Source organism: Physeter macrocephalus, chromosome 7, assembly GCF_002837175.3.
Source record: "Physeter macrocephalus isolate SW-GA chromosome 7, ASM283717v5, whole genome shotgun sequence".
NCBI classification, from domain to species: domain Eukaryota; kingdom Metazoa; phylum Chordata; class Mammalia; order Artiodactyla; family Physeteridae; genus Physeter; species Physeter macrocephalus.
Genome location: NC_041220.1, coordinates 28,906,511 through 28,930,104, shown reverse-complemented (window position 1 = coordinate 28,930,104; position 23,594 = coordinate 28,906,511). Strand labels below are relative to the sequence as shown.

At 33.9% G+C, this 23,594-nt stretch overlaps 1 protein-coding gene across 1 annotated transcript in view; it reads left to right on the top strand.

Moving 5' to 3' along the window:
* The window catches only part of TTC29 (tetratricopeptide repeat domain 29), a 264,216-nt gene that overhangs the window by 18,837 nt on the left and 221,785 nt on the right, over positions 1-23,594 (top strand). The window contains exon 5 of the mRNA XM_024126651.1: positions 22,269-22,492. Within this exon, the coding sequence (XP_023982419.1) occupies positions 22,269-22,492 (224 nt within the window). The remainder of the gene's footprint in view (positions 1-22,268; positions 22,493-23,594) is intronic.

Below are 23,594 nucleotides of genomic sequence, written 5' to 3'. Positions count from 1 at the left end.
ATAAATTTCCCCTTTAGCACTGCTTTCACTGCATTCCATAAGTTTTGCCATGTTGTGTTTTCATTTTCATTCATCTCTAAGTATTTTCTAATTTCCCTTCTGATTTCTTCTTTGATCCATTGGTTGTTTAAGAGTGTGTTACTTAATTTCCACAATTTGTGAATTCTCCAGTTTTCCCTCCCTTAATGACTACTCTAGTTGTGGCCAAAGAAGATACTTTGTGTGATATCTAGACTTAATTTTTGGCCTAATATATGGGCAATCCTGGAAAATGTCCTGTGTGCCCTTGAGAAGACTGTATTCTGTCATTGTTGCGTAGAGTGTTCTGCAAATATCTGTTACATCTAGTTGGTTTATTGTATTGTTCAAGTCCTCTGTTTTCTTACTTATCTTCTGTTTGGTTGTTCTATCCATTATTGAGAGTCAGGTATTGAAATCTCCAGCTATTATTGTATAACTGTCTATTTCTCCCCTCAAGTCTGTCAATTTTTGCTTTATTTATTCTGATGGTCTCTTATTAAGTGCATGAACGTTTATGACAGTTGTATCTTCTTCCTGTATTGAATCTGTTATTAATATATTACAGCCTCCTTTGTCTCTTATAGCCCTTTTTAAATTTCAAGTCTATTTTGTCTGACATTAGTGTAGCCACCCTTACTCTCTTTTTGTTACTCTTGCCATGAAATATCTTCCCCCATCATTTCATTTTAAACCTATTTGTGTCTTTGGATCTAAAGTGAGTGTCTTGTAGACAGCACATAGTTGGATCACGTTTTTTTATTCATTCTGCCAGTCTCTGTCCTTTGATTGGAGAGTTTAATCCACTTACATTTAAAGTAATTACTAATAAGGAGGGACTTCTGTCACTTACTGTTTGTTTTTTATGTACCTTATAGCTTCTTTGTTCCTCATTTCCTGCATTACTGTATTCTTTTATGTTGATTTTTTTTTTTGTAGTGAAACCTTTGAATTCCCTTCTCATTTCCTTTGTGTATATTCTGTAACTATTTTCTTTGTGGGGCCATGGGGCTTACATCTGATATCCTAAAATTATAACCTCTGTTTTGAATTTATACCAGTTTATCTTCACTAACATACAAAAACTTTGCTTCTTGAGAGCTCCATTGCTACCTCTTTTGATTATTGATGTTGTAAAACTACATCTTTATACATTTTGCATCCAAAAAACAAACTAATCATTTTGTTATTGAAAGGCTTTATTTTTTTAGAGTTTTAGGTTCACAGCAAAACTGACAGGAAGGTATAGAGATTTACAGATACCCTCTGCTCCCACACATACATTAATAATTTTTTTAATGCTATATCTTAAATTATGTAGAAAACAACATGTGGAGTTACAAATCAAATATACAATACTGCTAGTTCTTAGAAAAATTATTTTTATAAATGCATTAGTCTCTTAAATTATGTAGAAAACAAAATGTGAAGTTACCAACTATTGTTACAAAAATACTAGCTTCTATAATTGACCATGTGTCTACCTTTACTGAGACTTTTATTTCTTCATATGACTTCAGGTTACTCTTTTTCAACCTGCAGGACTCCTTTTAGCACTTCTTGCAGGGCAGGTCCAGTAGAAATAAAGTTCCTCAGCTTTTGTTTATCTGGGAATGTTCTTAAGTTCTTCCTCACTTTAGAAGGACAGTTTTGCCAGATGTAAGATTATTGGTTGACAGTTTTTTCTTTTAGCATTTTGAATACATAATTCACTTCACTGTACAGTAGAAACTAACACAATATTGTAAAACAACTATACCCCATTAAAACAAAAAAAGACCCTGCTTTCTGGCCTCCAAAGTTTCTAGTGAGAAATCTGCTTAAAACCTTATTGAGGATGCTGTGTATGTGATGAGTTGCTTCTCTATTGCCACTTTAGATTCACTCTTTGTCTTTGCCTTTGGGAGTTTGATTATAATGTGTCTCAATGTGTATCTCTTTGAATTTTCCTACTTAGAGTTTGTTGAATTTCTCAAATATTTACATTCATGACATTTATCAAACTTGGGAGGTTTTCACCATTTTTCTTAAAAGAATCTCTGTTCTCCTCCTGGTACTCCCACAATGCATATGTTGGTCTATTAAATTGAATATATAAATTTGTAGGAAATATTTTTCCTCTATTATTTTTAATTAGATTATTTGGAAATTTTCAAAATTTTGTACTGGGATGAGTCTCTGAGATCATTTTAAATACTCTGTACTTTGAGCTGGGAGGTGTGTGTTTATAAATACATGTATATTTATAAATAAATATATATACTGTGTATTTGTATGTATGTATGTATGGAGCCATGGCTACTTTGCTCACATGTGCATCCTCAGTACTCATACAGTGCTTGGCTCACAGGTGTTGGGGCAGTTGATGAATGGGGATCTTTTACCCCTTTGTAGCCCTATATATGTGCTCTGCCTGAAATGCCCTTCTCCTTCTCCCATGCCTTGTGTACTTGATAACCTTCTCTACCAGCCTCAGCTTAACTGTTTCTTGCCCTGTGAGGCCTCCTTTGATCCATCCTCACTCACATGGTAAGAGTTGAGAGTGCCTGCTTGAACTCTCTTAATAGCCATTGACAATCATGTACATGTGTTTTGTTTTTTTTCCTTCCTGATTAATGTTTAAAAAATCTAAGATTGTGGTCCATTAGTGGGTAATGATTATGACCCATGAGTTTGGGTGTCATGATAAGCATTTAAAATATGAAAGACTATAGAATTAGAAAGGGGTTCATTACATAGAGCGGGTTGCCAGATGTAATGAAATAGAGCATGGGTTCTAAAACCAGACTCCCTGGACTCAAACCCAGCTTTATACTTACTAACAAGGTAACTGGTAAACTTTGGCCAAGTTACTTAACCTTTCTGTGCCTCAGTTTTCTCATGTAAAAAAATAGAGGTAACAATAAGAGGGCCTGGCTCCTGGAATGGTTATGAGGATTAATTGAGTTAATATTTACAAAGAGATCAGAACATTTTGAGTATTAGTGCTTTTAAATTTTGTTTCATATACATACATATGTGAAATATATATGTACATGTACTGAATTGCAATGTAAAATGTCTTTCTTGTTGTGAATTGCCATAAGGAAAGGATTCTGCTCTAGACTCAGAGTTCTTTGAAAGCAGTGTTTCATTCTCCTTTAAGATTCTTCTGACTTACATAAAATAATGCTTTATTTCTTGTTAACTTTCTTTCTGGAGAGGATTGAAGAAACTTAAAATTAATGTTTTATATTACATAGCTGTCAGATTATTATAGAAAATGAAAGGCAAATAAAGGAAAAGTATATAAATATACTCCCCATCAGGGTTAATATAGTTCCCCTGAAGAAACATTAAATTTCACTCTGAACTTCTGGGCAGACTGGGCAAAAAGGGAGATGTGATGGACTAGAGAATCCTCATTACCTGATGAAAGGAAGCATATCAGTTCTTCAAGAGAGATAAGCTTTTTCCTGATACTAAATTCCAAAAGAATGTTATCACCTGATCTTATATAAGAAAAACGGAGCAATATAATAAAACTTTGCATACCTAATGAACAATGAAATGGATGTATAGACAGCTTGTCATAAATATTACATCTCTTAGCCAGGTTTTATGTTAGGCCAAATAGTAATGGGTAAGACATATTACATTAATACTGTGTGCTGGTCTGTGTTTTTAGTGATCCTCACAATAAACCTGGAAATAAATCTTGTTATTACTTCCAGAGACCAAGGCATAGGGAGATTAAGTACTTTGACCAAGGCAATCTAATGTTATAAAGAAGCAGAAACAATGAGACAGAAAAAATGATTCATAGAGATGAACAAGCTAGAAAGAAAATGAATCAGACATGAATCAGAGATCAGATTTCTAGACTCCTTATGAATTCCCAGTACTGTTATGGATCTAGAACCTCCCTCTGGGTTCACCTTGTCAGGACCCAGTTATTCTATAACCCTGACTCATATTTCCATAAAATCCCCTTAAGCTTGTCTGAAACAATCCCTTATCCTACAGCCAATGTAGCCACAGAAATACATTGCTGAATGAAGCAATTGTCTTAAAAGTTTAGTTTAGGGGTTTTTCCACTTCAAGATCAAGATGGATGGCTAAATACATTTCCTTCGTATATTTGAAATGACCACTCAAAAGTCCAAAAGATAGTAAATTCTTAACATGATAGGAAAGGAAGAAAAATGAGAGATTCTAAGATTTTCAGAAATACATTTTCAGAAAGCAGTTGGAATATTACCAGAGATAAAAAGTAACATTTCATAATGATACAAGAAGTTGGTTCATCAAGAACACATAATCCTAAATGTTTGTGTTCCTATGACAGAACTTCAAAGTAATAAAACAAAAACTGATAGAAGGAAAAGGAAAAACAGACAAGTCCACAATTATAGTTGGAGATTCTAACACCACTTTCTCAATAATTGATTAAAAAATCGTTAGAATATTGGGCTTCCCTGGTGGTGCAGTGGTCGAGAATCCGCCTGCCGATGCAGGGGATACGGGTTCGCGCCCCGGTCCGGGAGGATCCCACATGCCGCGGAGCGGCTGGGCCCGTGAGCCATGGCCGCTGAGCCTGCGCGTCCGGAGCCTGTGCTCCGCAACGGGAGAGGCCCCAACAGTGAGAGGCCCGCGTACCACAAAAAAAAAAAAAAAAAAAAAAAAAAAATCGTTAGAATATTGAAGACTTGAACAATACCATTGATCAGCCTAAATAATTGGCATTTACATACATTCCACCAAACAACAGCAGAACACACATTATTTTAAGTACACATGGAATACTTTTCAAAGGAGATGATATTCTGAGCCATAAAACAAATTTCAATATACTTAAAAGGATTTAAATCCTAAAAATTATTTTCTCTTACAACAATGGAATTAAATTAGAAATAATGGCAGGAAGACCTCTGAAAAATCCCCACAAATTTGGAAACTAGACAACGTATTTCTAAATAAACTATAGATCAAAGAAGAAATCAAGGCAAATTAGAAAATCCTTTGAACAGAATTAAAAATATATGGCAGATCAAAATTGGTAGGATGAAGCTAAAGCAGTGCTTAAAGGGAAGTTTATAGCATTAAAATGTTTATATTTGAAAAATAGAAATGTCTAAAGTTATTGCCCTAAGTTTTCATTTTAAAAAACTAGAAAAAAATTAAACTGAAAATAGAGAAAAATGAGTAGTAAAATGGGGGCAGAAAACAGGAAAACAGTAGAGAAAATCAATGAAACTAAAAACGGCTTCTTTGAAAAGATCAGTGAAGTTGATCAATCTTTAGTCATAATGACCAGAGAAAAAGAAAGAAGACACAATTTACCAATTTCAGAAGTGAAAGAGGGGACACATCACTACAGATTACATAAATATTAAAATGATAATTAAGAAATAAACTTTATACTGGTAAACTCAACAACTTACAGAAATGGCTAAATTTCGTGAGACACTGCCAAAATTCACTTAAGTAGAAATAGATATCGCAGTAGATTCACTAAACACATTGAATTAATAGTTTAAAAACTTCCCAAAAAGAAAATTCCAGGCCCATTTTGCTTCACTGGTGAATTCTACCTAACATTTGGAAAAAAAAAAAAACCACAAAACCCATCAGTTTGACACAAGCTCTTCAATAAAATAGAAGAAACACTTCTCAACTCATTCTATGAGACCAGAATTATCCTGATACCAATACCAGAGAAAGCCATTACATAAAAAGAAAACCACAGAATAATAATATTCCTCATAAACAGTGATGCAAAAAAACCTTAAAAGTAACAGTTGGCCTGAGCTCCTGTCAGGGAAACTGGTGTACCATACAGAGTCCTTTTTATTTGGCATCAGTGCAAGGAATAGCCAGCTTGTGCTCTCCCAACCCATAAATCTCAGGATGAATCCTGCAAACAGAGGAAACCCAAATGCACTACCTATGTTAAGAAATTGAGAACTTCATTATTATGAATAGACAAATAGCCTCTGATATTTGAGAAAATATTTCAATACAAAAGAAAAAAAGATGAACAAAGAGAACACTCAATGTCAGCTGAAACAAAGTTTCTATAGGGAAAAGAGGAACTTTGAGAGATTTCCAATTTCTTTCCTTACAGACATTGTAGAAAATCTTACATCCCTCAAATGTAACCTGATGCTATGAAATCATTTAAAGAAAAATAATTCTTCAAAATTAAAGGTAGCTGAAATATTTTTTAAAACTCAAAGGAAAGGATGGAAAAGAAAGATAAGGCTATCAACATGTAGAATAAAAACAGAAAAGATATAGAAAACATTTTAAAAGGCATAAGATACAGAACACAGTCCAGGTGGTGAATATTTATCCAAGAGAAAGAGATGAGAGAATGAATGATGATAACTATATAGGTAGATATAGATGGACAGAGATAGAGATATAGATAGAGACATAGACACAGATATCTTAGACTGGAAAAAACCCACAGATCTTTGGGCTGTGACTACCAAAGTAACCAGAAATGAAAGAACAACAACACCAAAAAAAAAAAAAAAAGGGGGAAAGTAAGAAAAAGGAAAAAAAGAAAAGAAAAAACCCACTTCGATACATCTTTATGAAATTTCAGAATACTAAGTATACAGAGAAGATACTAGAAGCTTTCAGGGTTTGGGAGAATGGTTGTCATCAAGAAACAAAGATCAGACTACCGTCACAGTTGTCAGTAATAACACTTGGTTCTATAAAAAAAGGAAGGATGTCTTTAAGGTATGCAGAACAATTATTTTAACTTAGAATTCTGTACCCAGATAAACTATTAATCAAAACTGAGGGCAAAGCAAAAATCTTTTCAGATATGAGGACTGGAAAACATCTCTTCCTATGCAGTCTTTCTGGACCCTTCATCCCTGCCCCAAATGGCCACTTTAGAGTCTAGGGGAAAGAAAAGAGAATTCAAGAAGGGGAAGCTAGGTGGCTAAAAAAAAATTACATAACTCAGAAGTTCAAAATGAATGTTACAAAGTTGCTTTAAAACTGTTGTGATTAAGCACCTGAAAGTTCTTAGTGATAAATGTTTAATATATACGTAACACATACATTAAGGTCAAGAAAATGATTAGGAAATTGGGATTTGTGTATCACTTAAATGTTCCATTAAATGTGGAAAGGTAATATAACATATGCTATCATCTATATTATTTATATACAAAAACAATAATATAGAAATATTTATATATAAAACATAAAACCAACAAAATTTGCAAATAGATCAATTGTACCCAAAACTTTCCCCTGAATTGAAATGTCACTTCTATTAAATACCAAATTTTCATGTGTGTATACATACACATATACATATATATTCTGTTGCATTGACTTAGTTGTCTTTTCTTGTGTCAGTGCCACAAATCATTTCATTAATATAGTTAAAATGTATTTTATATCTGGCAGACAGTCCCCCTCTTTGTTCCAAATGATCAGGTTTTTCTTGTACATTAACCATTCTATATGAATTTTAGAATTATCTTGCCAAGAGTCAGGAGAATATAATTGAGGTTTTATTAGGACTGCCTTGATTTTATATGTTATTTTAGGAGAATTGGTATCATTAAAATATTGAATCCCACATTGACAAGAACGTCCATTTAACAGTGCATGGTGTTAAATAATAGGAGTGACAGCAAGGATCCCTTCAAATTCCTTACTTTAGTGGAAATGATTCTAATGTACCGCAAAACATGAAGCTTTATGCTTATAGGGTTTTAATAGATACATATTACCAAGATAGAGAATTCATTTTTTAGTTTCCACTTTTCTTAATCATGAATGAGTTTTGAACTTTACTAAATAATTTTCTAACATCTCCTGAGATTATCATAAAGTTAAGAGATTTTCTAATTTTGAACCATCTTGCAATTCTGGGATAAACCCTACTTATTCATTATGGTTTTAGTTTGCTATGAGTTCTTTTTTGGGGGGGTGGTATGGGGGAAATTTGTATCTAAATTATAACAATATTAACCCATAATTTTAATTTCTTTTGCTACACTAAAAGTTAGCAGTTACTATAATTGTAATAGAAGATGTATTATCTCTTCTATTCCTGGTACAATTTTGATGACTTATCTATTTTTGTTTTTCTTGATTATAAAGTACTTGCAAAATTTATTTGTCTTTTCACATAACCAGGTTTTTTTGTTTGTTTGTTTTATGGGTCACATTTTTTGTTCTCTATTTTATGAATTCATGCATTTGCCTTTAATATTTCCCTCCCTGTCCTTTATTTGACTTCATGTCTTTGTTTAATTTGTTAGGTTTTATTTCTAGCATCCTAAGTTGAAAGCTAGCTCTTTCACTCCCAAGTGTTGCTCTTGTTTTCTAACAAATGAATTTAACTTATAAATTTCCTTTTAATACCATGATGATTTCTTCCACCAGGATTTAATGTTTAATTTTTTTCTTTCAGTTCTAAGTGTATGAAAATTTCTACAGTGGTTTCCCCTTTTGGCCATGAATAAACTAGAAGTGTATTTATAAATTTGCAGGTGAATAGTTTTTTCTTGTGGCTTTTTGTTTTTTTTTTTTTTTCTGCAAGAGGGACTGCAGGATTGGGGAGTGAATATATACTTGTGCTCAGGAAATGTGCCATATGTGATATCAGTTTATGACATTTTTAGTGTGGCCAGTACATGATTAATTTTATAAATATTCCTTGTATGTCTGAAAAATAAATATGTATTTTCTAGTTGGTCGATAGTTCTTATACAGAAAACGATCAGAATCTAATAATTAGATTGAACCTGTTATTTCAATCAAGCTAGACAATTGTTATTCAGATCTTTTTTCCCTCTGTTTAATTTATAATTTTCTGAAAAAAAATTCATTAAGATCAATTTCTCCTTTTTCTGTGAATTTTATATACTTTGAAGCTATTTTTATAAGGAGTATTGTTTTCTAGCTGCCATATTTCTCAGTAAAATAATATATTTATGAATCTCTAATATTCATATGCCCTTTTAATTTTTTTATGCCCTGCTTCTATTTTATTTGATATTAATAATGTTGTATAATCTTTATTTTTGTTGGCATTTGCACTATTATAAAAAAATACAAAAGGAACAAATAACATGTTCTCCATCTCAAGGAAGTTATAATCCCTACTATATATCTATTACAATTTTTTAAAAGTTTGAATTCAAGGCTCTTTTATTTTATCTTCTCACAAATACTTCCTTTTGTTCTTCCAATATTCTTATTGATGCACATATTTGATTTGATATGCCCTAAGGTTTTAGTTATAAGTAGGAATTTCCTGAATGTTTGAGATAGCTGCAATAAAATTAACATTCAGGAAATGCAATAAAATGCAACATTCAGGAAAATAAGATAGCTATATACAGGTGTTGTCTGACAAAAGCTTCAAAATTATCAACTCATTTTTTGTTTTTATTAATTTAGTTTTTACTAAACGTAAAATGAAAAGTATGTTCTGGAAGTTTGATCACTGTGTTCATATAGTTTGTGAGAAATCCTGGCTTCACTGTTTGTATGTGTAATGCATACCTCCTTTGCAACGGTAATTAAAGAGCACACAGTATGAAAGGTTTCTTCACATGGCTTACAACATGGTAGTTACCTTTTTAGGCATTCATGTTTGAAAGGGGAAAATAAATTCTTTATTTATTTTTTAATATGGGGAAAATTGAGATATATTTATTGGAAAGAATTATGACACAAAAAAATTTTAAAAACCTAATGAGGTCACCAGCTGCCCTAAAATAGTCAGAACTTGACATTTATCTTCAGTTAAATTTACTCCAGATTTCTTATCCAAGAAATAAAGAATGATAGATCTAGAATGAGCCTAAAAATCATTTGTTTTTGGGGTTTTTTTAATCTTAAAAAAAGGCAAAAGAAAAAAGAGGGGTATATGTATACGTATAGCTGATTCACTTTGCTGTACAGTAGAAACTAACACAACATTGTAAAGCAACTATACTCCAATTAAAATTAATTTTTAAAAAAGGCAAAAGAAAAATAATGTAGTTAACAGATCCCAATGGATAGTTTTGCAAGAAAAAGTTTTATAAAGGTATATATTTTTTTCTCATGACAAAATATTACCTCACTAGAAGAAATGCCTTAAAAAGAGACATCTAAATGTAGGTTTTATTATTTACCCTCACACTGTCTTCCATTACATTGCTGAAAAGAGCACAAATAATGTTTTGTTTTCATTTCTAATTTATGTGATTTTTTCCCTTTGTAATTTAGACATCAGTTATATATTTCTTAGATACTTGTCATGTTTATAGCCCAATGTACACTATTTTTCTTGCCATCATTTCAATAACTACTTACACATTATAAAGGGATATATGTTTGGAAAGAGCAACATTTGAATATGTATGATAAAGCCATAGGTATAAGGAATTGATTGGTTTACTTTTCCCAAAGAAACCTCCACATGCAGTTGTTTAATGTGAAAGGTTTTTTCCTGAAAAGGTTAAAAAAGTTCTAATCAACTTTTGTACATTATGTAGAACTTCATTTTCTAAACTCTGCAAAAGAAAGTTTCATATTTAATGGGAAATCATGAATTATTCCATTTATTATCTACTTCCTCCTTTCAAAGACATGATCTGGATAAAAGGCGGGGTGAATAATTTCAAAAAAATACAATACATTTTTAATGGGAAGGTGCAAACTACAGATTCTCATGACTATTAGCAAGTGTAGAGGAAACAGAATTTTACTTGCAAAATTCGTCAAACTCTTGCAAAGATAAAATGTATGACATACTTTAGTAAAAAAAAAAATACAGTGAGCTGAAGTTTTCTTTTTAATGCAACTTGTTGTTTTTACTAAGTTTTGTCTTTATATTCTCCAGCTTTCCATCTTTATTAAAGTTTGATTATTTCCCTCAATTTATGTGGAAAATTGATAGTTCTTTTATTTATAAAGGTGTAAAGATGAAGAATTGAAAGAAAAGTTTTAAGTGATATTATTTGAGACAAAATTTCCTAAGTAATAGAATTTCAAGAAATTTGGAGAGCAATCACTGAATTGTTTAAAAAAAACAGTGACTCATATTATATGGAGTTTTATATTAATTAAAACTGTAAGTACTAATTTAGACAAAAATACGGCGTTGAGCTAGAATGATCACGTTTACATATGTGTATGGTCCATTGTAGCATGAACCTTATTTTTTGTTTTTCTCCTCTTTTTCTTACATTTATTTCCATGATAGTAGGATACAGAATCTGACAGGATGATATTATTTATTCAGTTTTTTTTATCATTATAACTTAATCCAAAAGCTAAGATTATTTTTAGGCTTTATTTTTCAGCCTATATTTAACTGGATAAGTAACAATATAATCAATATAAATTGGTTAAATAATTATGTTTTCCTGTAGTGGAAAGTTACAGTGTAAATTGAAAGAACAAGACTTGATACGATTGCTTCGATTGCTTCGTTTAGCCAAAGGTGTTTGGATTCAAGTGTGGTACTTCTGGGTTGAAAATATGTTCCCTGAAAATTCTTCTTAAACAATGACATTCATTTTATACCTTTCCATGTTTGATCTTTGGCATAAAACATTCTTTCATAAAAACGTTTCATAAAAACGTTTGAATTTCTTGAAGGGGTTTGCAAGTAATAAGACCATTCATAAAGATTATATCTGTAATTAGCCTCACATAAGCAGGTTTCTTCTGGTGCTTTTTCACTGAACTGCTGATGAAATACTTTAAAAATGTGTTTAAGTTTGAGATTTTTCCAATAAAGAAAATCTTTCAGTAAAGAAAATGTGTGTGACAGCTACATGGGTAAATATTTTGGTAATACTTTATATTGATTGATGCATAGTTTATTCCTTCCTGATTGATGGTGATCACTGTACTTCAAATATTTGACTGAATGGAAATCATTTGAGTAAATCATTCTTACAGGGTATACACGTAAAAAAATTCCTTTATATTATTAAGGGAATCATTTAAAGCCATCGTAAGGATTGCAGTCAGTACTGCTTGCTGAATAACCACAGCTTTCCTCTGATAAAGGCTAATAATCACCAGCAAAAATACTATTTGATAGATTAACATTTATTGATCTCACAAAAAGTTACTGCCTTTTGTGCTAAATACCAGCTCTAACATAATCGAATCTGAGAAATCATCTTTGTTCCATTCTCCTATAGCCATATATCCTAAAATAAAAATCACTCATGTTGAAGTGAATTCTTACTGTGCTATTGGGAGAATTCTTTGCTGGTCAAATTTCTTAGTATTTTATTTTTTGTCGAAAGAATTAAATTGGTAATAGTCCCATTTACAAAATGCCATGGGGTAAACTCTCTTAGTTATTATTATTAACATTTTTAGAAAAGAATTAAAGGTTGAACTTAGTTAAATAATTGTTTTCCAAATGGAATTTTTCAATGTACATATACCTTTAAAATGTTGAAAATCTAACTGCGCTTTCTAAGTTTGATTATTAATAGATGAAAATTTGTATTTTCTAAAAGCACAAAGCAAAACTTGTATATGTAACAGTTTCCTCTAAAGATTCAAATTAGCAAACGTCTAATTGTTTAGAAAATCACAAAATATTATATTCCATAACCTCTTGGGGGTGGACTTTATTTATTTATTTTTTTAGTTATCAAGTACATACAGCTATAAAATGAATCTAAATCTAAACTGAAACAAAAGTCCTGCTATATTAATAACTTATGTTCTGATTTGTTAACATTTTATGTTGATTAGTTTTTTCGGTTTATACAATTAAAGGTGATATCACATTTATTTGGATGGTAATTCTAGTGAAGTTTCCAGAAACTATAAACTTACACATGCGTTAGTGGTATTTCTTTGGAATGAAGCTAAAATGTTAAATATTTCAATCTTTATTAGAGGGGTTTATATAAAATTATAGCAATAAAAAGTATATTATAGTACAATTAAGTATAGCACAATAGATATATCTTCATAATTATTTTAAACATTTTCTCTTAAAGTAAATAGGAGCAATATATTTTACAAAGAAAATCAAGATTGTTATAATGCCTGTGATATTAAAAATTCCTGTTACAAGATTAGTCACAACTGCTATAATATTATGAGTTATTTGGTTTATTTTAAATATATGTTAAAACTATGCATGAGGGGCTTCCCTGGCGGCACAGTGGTGAAGAATCAGCCTGCCAATGCAGGGGGCACAGGTTCGAGCCCTGGTCCGGGAAGATCCCACATGCCGCGGAGCAACTAAGCCCGTGCACCACAACTACTGAGCCTGCGCTCTAGAGCCCGCATGCCACAACTACTGAAACCCCTGCACCTAGAGCACATGCTCCGCAACAAGAGAAGCCACTTCAATGAGAAGCCCACCCCCGCAACGAAGAGTAGCCCCCGCTCCCCACACGCAGCAAAGACCCAACGCAGCCAAAACTAACTAAATAAAATTTAAAAAATATATATATATATATATATGAGCTGCAATGATTGTATCATGTTCATTATATGTTCATTTTCCTTAAAGAAGTTCTCCAAAAATGTTAGGGAAAAATTAATAACAATATTTATATTAATAACTAATTCTAATTGTAGTATTAATTATAATGTTAGATACATTCTTTTGTTCCAAGTTTAACAAATTCTAAATACTTTTTGAGATAGTAACATATGAATAGTCAAATTAAATTATATAGAAAATAAGTAGTGATTACCAGGTTATTTATGATTCGTGGACATACTGAGATACAAAATGAATTTGTTTTAGAGAAACCATCATAATTTTAAAAGTGCTTTTTATATGCATTTAATTTGGATTAATAAAAATTCCTTACTAAGTATGTATATGTTTCTCTCTAGAATATATTTTAAATTTTTCCAAGCTTGAGAATTGGATGGTTTGGAAACTGTTAATCTGTGATATGCCACCTGCCCTATTTACATTTTTAACAGTCGAGTATTTGTTGACTGATCCCAAAGACAGCTACATGTTTTGTTGTTACCAGATGGATGAGATAGAATACCATGCATAACTTTACATTTATCTTCTTTGAGTGTCACCTTATTTGCATACCAATTAAAATAATATCTGTATTAAAATGGATAATGAAAGTTATCAAATTTACATGATGTGACTGCAGTTTGTGAAATTTCCAGTAGATGCCCCCAGAGACCAGTCAACTCATTGGAAATCCTTTAAATTTAAAAGAGCCTTTTCTGTATTGAAACTTTTTTCTTGCTCTATTTTGAAATACATAGAAGATAAATTAAAAGTTCTAAAAATCTCAACTCCAATGGTTTATTACACAAAAATATGTATGAGTGATAGTAGTGTATTCTTAATCCATACCAATCAATTGTTAAAAACCTAAGTGTGTAATATTAAGAAAAACGCTTTCAGTTTTCATTGTAAAAGCATTCTGTATGCTTTTAAAGTAAAATCATTTCAAACATCGTTAATTTTTTTCTAATTCCTCTCTCTTTATGTATTTATGTGGCTAAAGAAATGCTATGTCCTTGTTTTAGCTTTTTAGGAAAGAAAAGTATCCTTTTCATACACACAAAAAAGCTATAAAACATATCCATACGGCATATGAGTTTTATCAGTGTGTGTGTGTGTGTGAACAAATGGATTTTTTTCCTTCAAATTATACCTAATATCTACCTACACTGAAAAGTATAAGAATAGAGACTCACTTTATAACATGGATATTATATTAACTGAAGCTATTTAAGTATTAATTTAAGAGTCAATGTAATTATCCCGTGGTGATTCCAATAACATTTATCCCTACAATATGAATGTAAGACTGTTGTTACTGACACATAGGTAACCCACTAGTGACTTATAAATATTAACTTAATGGAATAAAAGTATTATCCTGACTTTTGATTAGATATAACATATCTTTTGAGTTTATCTTTGTCAGATTAAATAAAAGTTTTATGATCTTGTTTTAAAGTATTGAGCTTATTGAACTGCTTTTGAAATATTTTACTGAATGTGCAGCTTCACCTTGATACAGTATTTCAGTCTGACTTATGAAAAAATATGGTAAATATATTAATCATATATTAGAATAGTTGATAATGCATTTTTTTAAAATTTTACTTTACTTTTGGTTGTGTTGGGTCTTCGTTTCTGTGCGAGGGCTTTCTCTAGTTGTGGCAAGCAGGGGCCACTCTTCATCGCGGTGCGCGGGCCTCTCACTATCGCGGCCTCTCTTGTTGCGGAGCACAAGCTCCAGACGCGCAGGCTCAGTAGTTGTGGCTCACGGGCCTAGTTGCTCCGCGGCATGTGGGATCTTCCCAGACCAGGGCTCGAACCCGTGTCCCCTGCATTAGCAGGCAGATTCTCAACCACTGCGCCACCAGGGAAGCCCCGATAATGCATTTTAATTTTGAAAGTCCATGTAATAACTAGTATAAATACCTAAGTACAAAGAGAATAAGATAGATTGACATATCCATTCATGTTTTTCATATTTGTACAATTTTATCCTTTTTTATGTTTGTTTTATGTTTGTCAGTGTTTTCACCATTAGACTTTACACACTTGTGTGGGAATCACATCTATTTAATTTGCTTTGCACGGATGGTACTGGTTGTCTTCTCCCTCATTTTAAGGAAGGGGATTCTCTGAGTCACAAAATAACACGTCTCTTTCCCCAGTCCAGCGCAAATGTGGATTAACATGGATAAAGAAAATGGCTTTCTTTTTTTTTTCTTTTTGATTGAAGTATAGTTGATTTACAATGTTGTGTTAGTTTCAGATGTACAACAAAGTGATTCAGTTATATATATATGTATATTACAAAATATTGAGTATAGTTCCTTGTGTTATACAGTAGGTCCTTGTTGTTTATCTATTTTATATATAGTAGTGTGTATATATTACTCCCAAGAAAGATAATGGCTTTCTAATTGGAGAGTGACATCATACTTGTATAATGATGTCAAATTTCTAAACAATCAATATAAATAGACCCCAAAAATGTGTGAAGGATGAGGAGAAGAAAACTTAACAATATTTGATATAATAAGAGGCAATGTGGTAAAGAGAAAAAAATTCAGAATTTGTAGTCAGAGAAACCTGGGTGTGTGAAACCCACCCCTGCCACTTATTAGCTTATATGATTTTGGGCAAGTCCCAACCTCACTGAAGATGGTTTCTTTCTCTTTAAAAATGGAAGTAGTATTTGTAGAGTTATTGTGTGATTTAGAAATGATATCTGACACATCATAGGTGCTCTATAAATAGTAGCTATTCAAAATGGTTTAAGGTAGAATTTAAAAATGATATAATATCTCCTCCATGGCTGTTTAATAGAAAGCTCCCCATTTCCCAGCATCTCCATACATTCAACTGCTATGGAGTTATGTCAGATTGTTCAGATTTACTTTATTCCAGTATACAGATTTTTTTAACTTAGAATTTTTGGGGAAATTTGGATGTAAATTCAAAATATTTAGAATCTCTATTGAATAATCCCTTTAAATAGTAATAAAAATCCGTATGAAATGCATGACCACTTAATTCCATTCTTAAAACCATTCTTCTCCAGCTACATCCCTTAGCCTGGTAAAGCCTTAGGTATCTGCAGTGGCAAAGATCTTAGGATGTAAATTTCTAGATATTCAGCATATCTGTGAATGTCACAAATTCTCCTTCTATGAATGGCCTCTTTTCTGTCAGGAGAACTCTCCTCAAACTCCATAATATCAAATCTCTCCAGAAATTTTACTAGAATTCTTAGCTTCCACCCAGTATAGTGACTTCAGGTCAAGGAGATTTTTCTTCTTCTGATACTTAAAAAGAGCATGTTTTAATTTAGATAAGTATTTGTTTTAATATGTAAATAAAACCAAAGACTAATAACTTCTGTCCAAATGAAATAAATAAAATAATGAATTTGGATTCTCTTTCTATTTGCGTTTTTTAAAAATTCCTTTTTGTCAAGCAAGTAAACTTTGGGCTATGATTCTCTGTTATGAAATATAAAGCCTGAGAAATTCACATATAATGGTAGAAATTGACATACAATTTTATAAATATTTTCAGATAGCAAATTTAAAAAATGAAAATTATTCTGGCTAAAAGAAATGATATTCATTAACTATGAAGGTTGAAATAGGGACCCATTTAGTAAAACACTAAGTGCCCTTTCTGGGTCTCAAATATTAGTAATGAGCCTTAAATAATACCATACGTACATATGTGTGTGCACACAAAACTGTGTATAAAATAGAGATGATATCAGCATAGTTATATAGGCATTTAAAATACATCTCTATTTGAAATCTCTTTTGCAAAGAATGGTCTTTTTAAAAAATTTACTAGAAATTTTAAAAATTGATATTAATTATATATCATGGATGTTTTGAGGCTGAAAGATGTCTTGGGTACCAAGACAATCCCTCTGAAGCAGTTCGTATTCTTTGGTCACAGGCAGCAGAAACTGATTCTGACCAAATAAAATGGAAATGATTTTATTAGAAGGATATTTGGTAACTAGCTGAATTTAGGGGAGAACCCGGCTCAAAAGAAAAGGAGAAGACATGGGACACTTGAATGGATCTAGGTAGCAAGAACTACTTGCAACTCTTGTCAGGATGTCGCTGCCAGGTTGACTGAGCTCCAGCAACCTTCTACATCTTTGTGTTTCTTGCCTCAATTTTCAAAATCCTGGGAGAGAGGGCAGTGGCTTAATTTGGGTCACTGATCCACCCCTTGGCTAGGGAGTCTTTGAAATCAAGTCCCACCAAGATGACACACGATGTGCCATTTCCAAAAATACTTTGGAGTACTGCCGTCTGTGGACGTGAAACTAGATGCTGGGTGGACCAAATCCAGCCAAAGCACCCTCATCTTCCAGGTGAGGGAAATAAGGCCCAGGGAATGATGTTCTGCATTTCTGTCCCAGCTGGGATTAGAACTGAGATGGCCTCCTGACATGTACTTATTTTCATTGTTTAAATCAATGTTCTAATTTTTATTTATTTATAATTTTTTTGCCCCAGTGTGCTTTCTTCACTCACAGGAAAACATGCTGGCAGCCAAGGCATAGACATACAAAGGTGGCAGTGTTTGTTGTTGTTTTTTATTTGGAGTAGAGTTGATTTACAATGTTGTGTTAGTTTCAGGTATACAGCAAAGCGATTCAGTTATATATACATGTGTGTGTATATATATATATATATATATATGTATACATATAGATATTCTTTTCCATTATAGGTTGTCACAAGATATTGAATACAGTTCCCCGTGCTACACAGTAGGTCCCTGTTGCTTATCTGTTTTATACACAGCAGTGTGTATCTGTTAATCCCGAACTCCTAATTTGTCCCTTTCCCCATCTTTTCCCTTTGGTAACCATAAGCTTGTTCTCTGTGTGGCAGTGCTTGTTTGAGGCAGGGTTGGATTTCCAGACCCTTGTCCCCACAAACCTCCTTACCATCCCTCATACTCCCCTTTTGGGTACCATCTGGATGTCCCCTTCAGTCTCCTCAAACTCAAGTTATCTGAACCCAGACTTATTATCTTTCCCCAAACCTGTTCATTCTTTTGTGTTCCCCTCTTTAGCCAATTACCAAATACCCACACGCGACTCTTGGTTGTCACCCTAGCTCTTCTCTTTCCATCAACCCCAACATCCAGTCAGTCACCAAGTAATCGGTGTTTTTATCTCCTAAATATGTATTGAATCCACCTACTTCTATTTATCCCCCTGCCTTACTTCAGTTCAGCCCCCCGTGGCCTCTCCTTTGCATGAACACCAGAGTCTCCTGTTTCTTCTCCCTGCTTCCGGTTCTATTCTCTTGGATCTGGTGTGAATTTCAGAGTCAACAAGCTCAAGCATGCTAAACTGAAAGTCTTTATTGTTTTATGACTTAATTTTAATTCCTGGCCCTAAGCCTTGATCCTCCCTAGTGTAAAATTCCAATCTCATCCCTCTTAGATAAAGTCAGTCAAATTCAGTGATTTCTCAGGTTATTCAGATTCTAACACTCCTTCCCTGTTTTCCCATGTAGAAGCAACACAGCATGGGTGCAGGGTAGAGGGAAATAGGGTTACTAGGTTTAGCAAATAAAAATACAACATACACTTCAATTTGAGTTTCAAAAAAACAGAAATTTTTTTGGTGTAAGTATTCCCATGCAATATTTGGGGCATACTAATAATACTAAGAAAAAATCATTTGTGGTTTATGTGATATTCAAATTTAACTGGGCATCCTGCCCAGTTTTATCTGGCAAACTTCAGAGTGGAAGTTTGTCAGCATTTACTCCCAGGTCTTGATCTAGGACCTTGTGATAGACATTGAACTTGCCTCCCTGGTATCCGTTTCTCCCTCTTTGCTAACATAACTCCAGTTTCATTTGGGGTCAGCAATGTGCCCCAAAACAGGCAGGATATTTGTTTTTCTAGTCTCCTGCAGCCAGGGATGGCCAAGTGACACAGTTCTCACCCATGGAACCAAAGTGGAACTCCAACAGAAGTTGCAGGAATGCTTTTGTTTTCCCCAATAATAGAGAAAGACACAGCTGATGCCACCAAACTCTCCCCTTTCTTCTTGCCTTGAAGGTGGACATGACGTCTGGAGCTGGGGCAGCTCTCCAGTGACCAGTGAGGGGAAGGATAAAATAACCCCAGAGCATGGGCCTTGAACTTGCCAGGCCATGGAACCAAGGCCAGCAGCTGCCTACCTTTAGGTGTCTTGTGCTGTGAGAAATAGAAACCTCTAGTTTTGAAGGCACTGTGAGCCGAGTTTTCTCTTACTTGGAGTTGAATGCGTTCCTAACCTATGGGATGCTGTCCAGGGGTTCGTCAATGATGTACTCGATTCATCCTTTTCTGTCAGCTCTGGAAATATGCTGACGTGACTCGTTCAGTAGCTCCCCAGTGCTTCTTATCCGCAGAGTTACAGCTGTGTCCCCCTTCAGTCCCCAGAGGGCAGCGCATCCGACAGCCTTTTAGCACACATCCCCTTGCTGTGGCCAGCGACATTGTGGCAAACATACCAGCCCTCTCTTCCCATTAACTTTTATGTCACACACTCGGAGCCCACTAGACAATTACGGTGTTCGGCCTGTACCATTCAGGGGCTATGGGACATTGTGCGTGCTGGTTCCAGCCCTCTTCTGCTGAGAAAGTCTCTGCATTGACTTTTGCTGCCTTTCCATGCCCTTGTGTAGGGGCAGGGGGGAGGGGGGGAGGGGAGAGAGGACCTGGCCCTTCTCAGCATCTCACTGTTTCCTTCTCCACACCCTCGGCTAAAGGGCAGAAACAAAAATCTGTGAAAGCTCCTGTCCTCTCCATTTCAAATATTTTTGGTCATCATTTTGACAAGATGGTGGTTTTTGACTTTTTGGCCTGGGACTGTGGTTTCCTTACTCTCTTTGTGGACTAGTTCTATAACAATAGGTGGCTTGTACTGGCCACCGGATGCAGGAGGGTTGCAGTTCAGCTGGGACGTTCCTTCCAGATGCTTTTTCTAAAAGACAATCTCTTTGACTCATTTCCCTGACCCAAACCCTTCTACGGCTCTATCCCATTCTTAGCTTGGAGTCCAAATTTCTTACCATGGCTTTAAGATGTCCATGATCTGGGTCTTTCCCCCTTTTTTTTTTTTTCACTTCCCTCTCCCTACTCCCTTTCTCACTGTATGTACTTGGTTCTAGACCTAAGCTGATCCCCTGAGTAAAAAATTATCAGTGATGGGAGCTGGGCATTTTTGTTTCATTTGTTTTTTAAACTCTGTAGGGTGAGTCTATTGCAGGACTTCATGTTTCTCAGAGCATCTTCACATACATAATTTTGCTTGGTTCTTAGAAGAATCCTGTGATGTAGGTAGGGCATAGATTAATATACACATTTCACAGATGAGAAGAAATGAAGTCCAGAGAGGTTAGAAAGAGCTGACTTCAACCTTGGGTATTCTAATTCCAGACTGTCTCCACTCTACACCGAAATGCTTATTGATAGTAGTAGCACATCAAGTCAGTTCTAAATATTTAATTGTCTCCTATTTAAAAGAATGTAAAATAATTAGTATAAAGGTATATCATTAGGCCTCTTGCTTAGTGTAATAATAGCCACCACACAGCTGTTATTCCATAACCCTGTTTTATTTCCTATATAGCAGTTTTCATCATCTCAAATTATTTATGATTTGTTTGCTTATTTGTTGGTTGTGTTCTCCCACTAGAATATACACTTCACAAGGGCATTGAATCTATTTGGTCTAGAACAATGCCTGGCACTTAGAAGGAAACTCAATAGCTATTTGTTGAATAAATAAATGGACTATTCAATTGTCATTTCATCTCCTTGAGTATGATTTATTATTGTTAGAAGTGAAATAGTACATAACAAATCATTAAGTTAGTCCTAACTGAAAATAATTTTTAAAATATATTTAGCAAAAGATTTCAATAAACATTTTCTGCATAAATGAATTAATGAATGAATGAAACTCCATAATATACAGTGAAACCACTTTATAGAGCTTTGTTTTGATATTGGACAACACATTTAAATTTTGCTTGCCTTACTGGTTTTTTTGTTTTGTTTTGGTGGGTGGATAATGTATTAAGTATTTTTGGATACTGTCAGTTGCTATGGTCTGAATGTTGTGTTCCCTAAAATTTATATAGTGAAATCCTAAGCCCCAAAGCTGTAGGTCACTGGGGCTTTTAGAAGGTGATTAGGTCAGGAGGGTGGGGCGCTCATGAATGGGATTAGTGCTCTTATAAAAGAGGTTCCAGATTATTCCCTAGCTCCTTATACTATGTGAGGAAATGACTAGAAAATGCTGGCTGTGAACCAGGAAGAGGGCCCTCACCAGAAGGCGACCTTCCTGGAGCCTTGATCTTGGACTTCCAGCCTGCAGAACTCTGAGCAATAAATTTCAGTTGTTTATAAGCTACTCAGTCAGGGGTATTTTGTTATATCAGCCCAAATAGACTAAAACATCAGTCAGCTAGCTTATTTGTCCTTGTCAAAGGGAGTTCAGCTCTGGAACTGATATATTTATAATGTAATTTCACTAAAATTACTGTATTTAGATAGCTCCTGGCATCTTTCATTAAACTGAAGTTGTTCAGTTATAAGTGTTTGAGGTCAAGATTGTTTTCAGCGCTTCCACTGAGGGAAAAAAAAAGCAGCGTGATTCAACCTTTAATTATTATAGGATCAAAACACTGCACAGATTTAAAGGATTAAAATAACGTGTTCAGTGTTCTGTTCTGATTCTTATTCCCAGTTACCGGAACTCGTACAAGAAGAACATCTGTGTGGACATGCTGCGAGATGGTTATCATAAGTCTTTTACTGAGCTCTTTGCTCTGATGGAGAAGTGGGATGCCCTGAGGGAGGCTGCAAAAGTAAGGTCCCTCTTCTGGCTGCAGAGACCCCTGGAAGAGCAGCCTGACAAGCTGGATCACTTCTACTACTACCTGACCAGGGCCGAAGCAGCTGAAAGGAAAGGTGAGTGGAAGGATTTGGGGAAGCAGCACTGCAGAAGGCAGAACAGTGAGCCCCTGAGGGAAGGTTCCAAATTGTTTCAAGTATGAATTTAAAACATTGAGACACCTTAGCACAATTCAACCTAGTCAGCTAAGCATCTAAATGGAATAAATGGTAGAGAATGCTGAATCACAAGGCTGGCCAGACACACAGCCATCCTGGTGATGTCACTCTAAGCCAGGGAAGACAATGAATACCACCTAATAACATCTCCAGGGCTTTCCAATGTATTAAAATCTTTCGTATCATTAATTATACATCTTTCCATAGTTTTTTTTTTATATATAATCTGATTATTGACTTTCACTGAGGAGACACTTTCAGAGTACCATAACTTGACAATTATACTTATTTTCTAGTATTTGTATAATGTAATTTAAAGATTTTATCCATAAGTTTTATAGATTTCGATCAGAGAATTTTTTTTAGTGAATAGTGAGGAGACATAAAAAGCCTGCAATTTACATTTATGAATAAAATTGATAATTTTATATTTTCCATCACATCATCTCTAATAAATTCCTTTTTTTTTTTTTTTTGGTATCCTAAAATTTTCCAGAAAGTCTATATGCTTCAAGTATTGAAGAAAATATTTTAATCTCTACTATAATTATACCAATATTGTCATAAGTATTTCTTATTTACATATTCACAATTGGTCATTTTATATAATCAAAGAAAGGAAATCCCAAAAGTTGGCATATAAATTTGGTGTTTTCACCAAACAAATCCAAACAAATCCTTTTGTGTGAAATTACCATAGGACTCAAAAAGAGAAGCTCAAGCCCCAACATGACAATGTCTGTACTTCATTTCAGGCCTTTCTATGGGAAAATAGAGTATTAGACAACGTTTTGTTACCCAGTGCTGCAATGTGGAAAATTGATAGGGACATAGAAACAGCATCAGAGGGGTAGCAGAAGTCTTTTAGCCTCTATAGTGGAGTCAATATACATATTTCCTATCTGGTTGTGACCTGACTTACAAATATGAGATATACAAAAGTCCTAACAACACCACATGTGAACTAGAGTGTGTGTGTGTGTGTGTGTGTGTGTGTGTG